Source organism: Dendropsophus ebraccatus, chromosome 1 (assembly GCF_027789765.1).
Source record: "Dendropsophus ebraccatus isolate aDenEbr1 chromosome 1, aDenEbr1.pat, whole genome shotgun sequence".
Classification (NCBI taxonomy): Eukaryota; Metazoa; Chordata; class Amphibia; order Anura; family Hylidae; genus Dendropsophus; species Dendropsophus ebraccatus.
In genome coordinates this window covers 133,765,791-133,772,733 of record NC_091454.1, presented here as the reverse complement: position 1 = coordinate 133,772,733, position 6,943 = coordinate 133,765,791, and the positions used below count along the sequence as shown (strand labels likewise).

Below are 6,943 nucleotides of genomic sequence, written 5' to 3'. Positions count from 1 at the left end.
CGAGCAACACAGAGGATGTCAGGACAGGAGGCTGCTGATCTATAGGGGAGGTCACAGCAGCACAGAGGATGTCAGGAGAGAAGGGTGCTGATCTTATAGGGGAGGTCACAGCAGCACAGAGGATGTCAGGAGAGGAGGGCGCTGATCTTATGGCTGAGGTTGCAGGGTCCCAGCAGCACAGAGGATGTCAGGAGAATAGATGGTCCCCCTCCACCCCCCCCCCCTTATAGATGGTCCCCCTCTGCCCCCCTCTTATAGATGGTCCCCCTCTTCCCCCCCCTATAGATGGTCCCCCTCTTCCCTCTGCCCCCCCCCTTATAGATGGTCCCCCTCTTCCCTCTGGCCCCCCTTATAGATGGTCCCCCTCTTCACTCTGCCCCCCTTTATTCATGGTCCCCCTCATAGATGGCCCCCCTGTGCCCCCCCTTATAGATGGTCCCCCTCATCCCTCTGCCCCCCCTTATAGATGGTCCCCCTCTTCCCCCCCTTATAATTGTCCCCCTCTTCCCTCTGCCCCCCTTATAGATGGTCCCCCTCTTCCCTCCCTTATAGATGGTCCCCTCTGCCCCCCCTATAGATGGTCCCCCTCTTCCCTCCCCTATAGATGGTCCCCTCTGCCCCCCCTATAGATGGTCCCCCTCTTCCCTCTGCCCCCCCTATAGATGGTCCCCCTCTTCCCTCTGCCCCCCCCCCTTATAGATGGTCCCCTCTTCCCTCTGCCCCCCCGTACAGATAACACACACACAAAAAAAAACAAAAAACACAAACAACTCACCTGCCCTCCGTTCCCCCGTTGAGCCTCTCTCCTTCTGCAGCCTCCGGCTGATGTGCGGCTGCCGGGGGTGTCCCGTCCTGACCCCGGCAGCGCGCGCATCAGAGAGCTCCCCGTGCGCCGGCAGTCACAGCCACAGGCGCACGGGGAGCTCTCTGATGCGCGCGCTGCCGGGGACAGGACGGGACACCCCCGGCAGCCGCGCATCAGACAGTCAGTGGCGGATTATAATATGGGCGGCGTGGCGTGGGCCCGTATTATAATCCGCCACTGTCAGTGACCCTCTTCTGTATAGACAGATGGCGGATAGGAGCGGCAGGGCCGGCACACTCAGGCGTATACCGCTTACCGTTACACAAGGACAAATGACACTAAACTTTCAAGTCTAACTTTCCGCTTCTACGTTGTCCGGTCATCCGGCCGCCAATAAACAGCTAGTTTGATCACCTGTGGGCGTGTCGTCGTTGCCATCTGCCAATCAGCAGCGTTGTAGTTGATGTGCGGCTGCCGGCTAGTGTCCCCTTGTTTCGGCCTCCTCTGTGTGACCCGGCTGCTGTCCCTGGATAGCGGCTGTCAGGCGAACCGCGCGATATGGGAGGCACCGGCAGCACCAGGAGAGTCTCCTTCGAGGCGGACGACAACGACAATATCACGGTGGTGAAAGGAATCCGGGTGAGTGATGGCGGAGGACTAGACAAGGGCGTCACACATGTCATGGAGCTGTGCAGACTGTATTTGTGACCTGGTCACCCGAGGCCTTAGTTACCTCCGCGCCGCTATCATCAGGGTGTCCGTGTCATACTGGAGCGACGGCACGCCACTTTACGGCTGCCCCAGTATTTCTCCTTGGTGCACGTGTAGCTGTCATTTAAATAAACTTCCTGTTGCTCTGTGTGTGTCAGTGCTGGGAGCCCGTCTGTGCGCGCGCGTGTCAGTGCTGGGAGCCCCTCTGTGTAAGTGCACGGGTAGGGAAAGAATAGGCTCTAAGGGAAATCTCCAGTCCAGGGGTGGAAGGTAAAGCTGTGAGGGAACTTCTCTGCTTTCCCTCAGATGACCTTCTCAAGGTTGTCTTCAGGCAGCAAGTAGTTTTACTATGTTGGTATGTTGAGCTATTTGCCTGTATCACACATCTATCATATGGGTAGGGGCACACATCAGGCATGTCCTGTATAGAATATTTGTAACATGCAAGAAAGGGGAATCAGCTGTGAGTCCCAAAACAGGGGGTCCCAGTGAGTTCACCACTTAGGTCACATTCTGCTGCCAGTATTGGTACACAAATAGGGAAACACCAGGGTGGCCCCTTTTGCGTCAGTGTAAATTGTGTCTAACTGGTAAATGAGTACTCCATTGTGTTTTTTTTGTGCTGAGCTCTCTGAGCTCAGTGATTTTTGAGTTTTGCGTTAACTGTAACTGCAAAGTGAGTAATATTTACAAGTACTTATTCACACAAGTAAAATCCACATGAAATCCTGACAGGTATTGGTTTTAAATTTTCAAAACCTCGATTTTGATGTCATATTTATAGCATCTTGACCTCACTGGGAACGGCAAAAAAAAGATTGAAAATGCGTAACTTTGGTGTGGACTTAAAGGGGTAGTCCACCCAAAAATGTTTTCTTTCAAATCAACTGCTGCCATGAAGTGACAGAGATTTGTAATTTACTTCTATTAAAAAATCTCAAGCCTTCCAGTACTTATCATCTGCTGTATGCCCAACAGTAAGTTGTATTATTTCCAGTCTGGAGAGCAGGAGGGGTTTTCTATGGGGATTTGCTCCTGCTTTGGACAGTTCCTGACATGGACAGAGGAGGCAACAGAGAGCACTGGGTCAGACAGGAAAGAAAACACCACTTCCTGCTGGACATACAGCAGCTAATAAGTACTGGAAGACTTAAGATTTTTTAATAGAAGTGAATTACAAATCTCTGGCACTTTATGGCACCAGTTGATTTGAAAGAAATTTTTTTTGGGTGGACTACCCCTTTAAGGGGAGAAACACAGGACATCTTCCTCTGCTGACACTGTTCCCTATATGTCAGTTGTAAAAAATGCTCCATGTTACAGCAAGCACAGCGCCTGACAGTGAAGTGTCACCATGCCACACAGTAGTCAACAGATGAGCTATAGACTGCCAAAAATATAGCTGTGCCTGGAGTTCAAGAGAAATTATCAGCAGGTTAGACGAATTAAACCTGCGGATATGGCCCCATTGCACAGGATTCACAGAGGAGAAAGGTATGTGTTTTACCTTCCTCCTCTGTGCTCCTACAGTGTAGTTAGTCGTGTGCCCAATGGTTCGGTGACACCGTTAGGAGCACTCAGGCACCCATTAGGAGCACTCCTGCCCCTATAGCACCAATCTGGCCTGCTCTATTCATTATCATTAGAAAAGGGCGGGGTGGATTGGCGCGATAGGGGCAAACTGTGCTCCTAACAATCTCACCGGACTATGGCGTACACGATTAACTGCACCGCAACCGTGCGGAGGAGGAAGGTAAGAGACACACCTTCCTCCGCAGCATCTCCTGTGCAGTAGGGAGACATCAGCAGGTTAGATCTGTCTAACCTGCTGATATTTATCATTTAAAGGGGCAGCCCCAGTTCAAAAGTCTTTATAGTAGGGTATATGGATATCATAGAGAGGGGGACCTCTGCTTAGATGCCCCCATGAGCTGGAAGTGAGAGTTGCAGAATTATCTGAGTGCCTACCATTGCATGGTTGACACTTTGCTGACTTTCTCTGATAATTTCAGCTGTGTGCCAAGGGTTTAAGTATACAAAGAACAAGTTAAGCAGATCTGCCCCACACTGGAGCAATCATTTGCTATCCCATGAGTGGAGGATGCTGTATACAAACAATGTAGATGGGTTCTAGTTATGGACCATATACCTATACAGAAACAACTGAACCTCCTTAAAGTATGAAAATACAAAAAATCTTTATTTCATAAAAGGAACATACAATAAAGAAATATAGAAAACAACAAAAAACATACAAGCGAGGGGTGCTGCTGTCAGGCAAGATAGAAATAAATACATATAATAGATGCACGTATCAATGGTGAAATACCATGAGGAAACCAAAATAGATTAAAGAACTCTATCACAAAACCAGCAGTAATATAGAAATATCAATAGATGTTTAATACGCTATACTTTACCCTAGTGGACACAGTACGCTGGCCAGACAGCTGCCCCTACCCCGACGCACGTTTCGGCAAACAACCTTTTTCGAGTAAAAAAAAACCAAAACCTCTTTGGACCTATTTTTTGAAACAAATATTTTTAGAGTCAAATTCAACCTCAGTTAAAGAGCGTAAACACATGGTAGCAAGACGTGGTGCTTTATTCCTATGTTCCACGCATAGTTCTTGTATATGGGCGGTTTGCAATTTAATGGATTATTAGAAATCACGGCATCATTTATCTCTATGATGCCAGTAGCTCCAAAACTGTTTAAATCTTTGTGGTACGCTACTGACAGAGCTGCAGGTAAAGTATCCATTTTGCTTGATCGGTGTGCTCTTGTTCCTTTCCATTGATGTGGGATTATTTACGCACAAGGTTAAGATGTGCACCGCGAAACATTGCATTGCATTCCATATGGACTTTTATTGTTATGGGCCTGATGTTAAGCGGTATTCGCATAGTATCCTATGTGAAGCTGTGCTCAGCCATGATGTGTTGCAGTGTTAAAGAGGTTGTCTGACTTTTATAGGAATAGAGAATTATTTGTAATCTGGCCCTCTCCCTGTTTCATCCTCCTCTTCTGTTGCTGTTTTTTGGATTTGTGTTTATTTACATAAAGAACTTCCAGGTCACAGGGGTCAGCAGTGACATCACAGCTCTGCACGCCTATAGCTCCACCCCCTCCTTTCTAAATCTAGCCCCGCCCACTCTACCCATAGGCTGGGAAATGTCTGTTATTGCTGTTCCTTTTCAATGCTGGGATTTTTTCTTCAAATCTAGCTATAGATGTTTTTTTTTTTTTTTTTTTTTTTTACTTCAAATACTATAGTGGACCCTGTGCTGGTACTAATGCATCTCATCAGTATGGTGGCGTTGTGGTTAGCACTATTACCTTGCTGCACTGAGGTGCTGGGATCAAAACTCATGAAAATTAGGGCTGGCATTTTTGTCTCTCTAAAATACTGTGTAGGTGAAGAAGCCATATGCATGTAGACAGGGCCAAATTATGGCTGCTGGAGAGACTACCATTTTCCGTCAGGTGGTACCTGCAACCACTGCTGTATCTTGTCAATTACTTCTATTATCAAATAGACCAGTGATTTTCAACCAGTGTGCCGTGGCACACTAGTGTGCCGCGACGCATGGTCGGGTGTGCCGCGGGGAAAGTTCCCCAAACTATGGTGCCCCTGTGAAACAGGAGAAAACAATGGGGGAGAGAAACCTAGGGATGGGGGAGAAGCAGGGGAGAGAGAAGTTTGGTGGAAAGAAGCACAGGAGAGAAGCAGGGGGAGAAGTATGGTGGAGAGAAGCACAGGAGAGAAGCACAGGAGAGAAGCACAGGAGAGAAGCAGGGGGGAGAAGTATGGTGGAGAGAAGCACAGGGGGGAGAAGAAAACAGGCCCAGGTTTCACACTGAGTTAGTATAAATACATTTAGAATCTATATTATTAACTATATGTATAATATGTACTGTTTTAGTGTCATTTTGTACCATTTTGCTTGGTTGTGTGCCCCGGGAATTTTTAAGTATAAAAAGTGTTCCGCGGCTCAAAAAAGGTTGAAAATCACTGAAATAGACTACTGTATTTTAATGGGTTTTTGGATCTTTAGGGTATATTCACACGAACGGGCTCGCAGCGAGAATCTCGGCAGGTCCTGGCAGTTCCCGTACACTACATACTTGCTGCGGTCTAAATGACCGCAGCGAGTATGTAATTCTGCCGCCCTTAACCCCTTCTGCTCCCGCCCGGCTCCCCCGCTGTAAGCATACTTTACCTGTCCTTGCTGCACGGGGTCCCGGCGTCCTGCTCTCCCGTCCGGCCAATCAGTGGCTGCAGCTGGGCAACACACTAATTGGCCGGACGGGAGAGCAGGACGCCGGGACCCCGTGCAGCAATGACAGGTAAAGTATGCTTACAGCGGGGGAGCCGGGCGGGAGCAGAAGGGGTTAAGGGCGGCAGAATTACATACTCGCTGCGGTCGTTTAGACCGCAGCAAGTATGTAGTGTGTGGGAACTGCCAGGACCTGCCGGGCTCGCAGCGAGAATCTCGCTGCGAGCCCGTTCGTGTGAATATACCCTTAAGCTGTTGTAGGACTACAAACCGCACCACACATGTACACTAGTCAATGCAATGCTAGTTTATTGGAAAATCCAGGACAACCCCTTTAAGGCTTGTAGGAATACTTATTGCCAATAATTGGCTCATGTGAAAGAAACAAAGATTAGCCGTGAACAGAAAGCCACTAATTCGTCGGTGGATAACATCTTTTGTGCAGCCTATAAAATAATTGCTATTTGGCCACACAACTTCTGTGTAAACGGGAATATTTGGCTGACTATGATTAAATGAATAAACTGCACGGACCATCCAGCAGTTATTCACGTGGCCTTGCTGTGTGATTGAGTTTTGTAAAGGTATCAGCACTCGTTTGCGGCCTCAGGTCATGCTGTGTAAAAGGGCTCTTACTTATTTTTGTTTCTTCTTTTGTTAATAGTTATCTGATAATGTTATCAACCGTATGAGAGAACCGACTTCTCCTTCTCCTAGACCACAACCACCACCTGCACAGCCAAAGCTTCCTGCTGAACAGCCCATCAGTAGTTATGCAGGTATGTATACAGCTCTTTTAACTTGATGATAAAATGATTTAGTTTCTGTAAGGGGCTGTTCGCACAGAGTAAAATTGTCAGAATTCTGCTGCGGAATCCCGCCTGCCGTCTGTGTCAATGGGAGGGCTCACGGGCCTCTGCGGCTCTCCGCTCAAAGAATTGACATGTCAATTACTTGAGCGAAGAGTGGCTGAAGCGAAGGCGCGTGAGCCCTCCCATTGACACAGGTGGCAGGTGGGATTCTGCGGTGGAGCCGTCCAACGTTTTTACTCAGTGTGTACTTGCCCTTAATGCGCCTTTGCCTACTCCTTCTAGTACTGAGGTTTACAGTCAGGAGGCCCCTTAAATCTTTTTAATCCTTTAGACC

At 48.2% G+C, this 6,943-nt stretch overlaps 1 protein-coding gene across 1 annotated transcript in view; it reads left to right on the top strand.

Annotated features, from left to right (window-relative positions):
- Nucleotides 1–1,269: 1,269 nt before the first annotated feature.
- The window catches only part of CHCHD3 (coiled-coil-helix-coiled-coil-helix domain containing 3), a 105,172-nt gene continuing 99,498 nt past the window's right edge, over nucleotides 1,270–6,943 (top strand). The window contains exons 1-2 of the mRNA XM_069956214.1: nucleotides 1,270–1,444; nucleotides 6,462–6,576. Coding sequence (XP_069812315.1) covers nucleotides 1,364–1,444; nucleotides 6,462–6,576 — 196 coding nt within the window. The 5' untranslated portion in view covers nucleotides 1,270–1,363. The remainder of the gene's footprint in view (nucleotides 1,445–6,461; nucleotides 6,577–6,943) is intronic.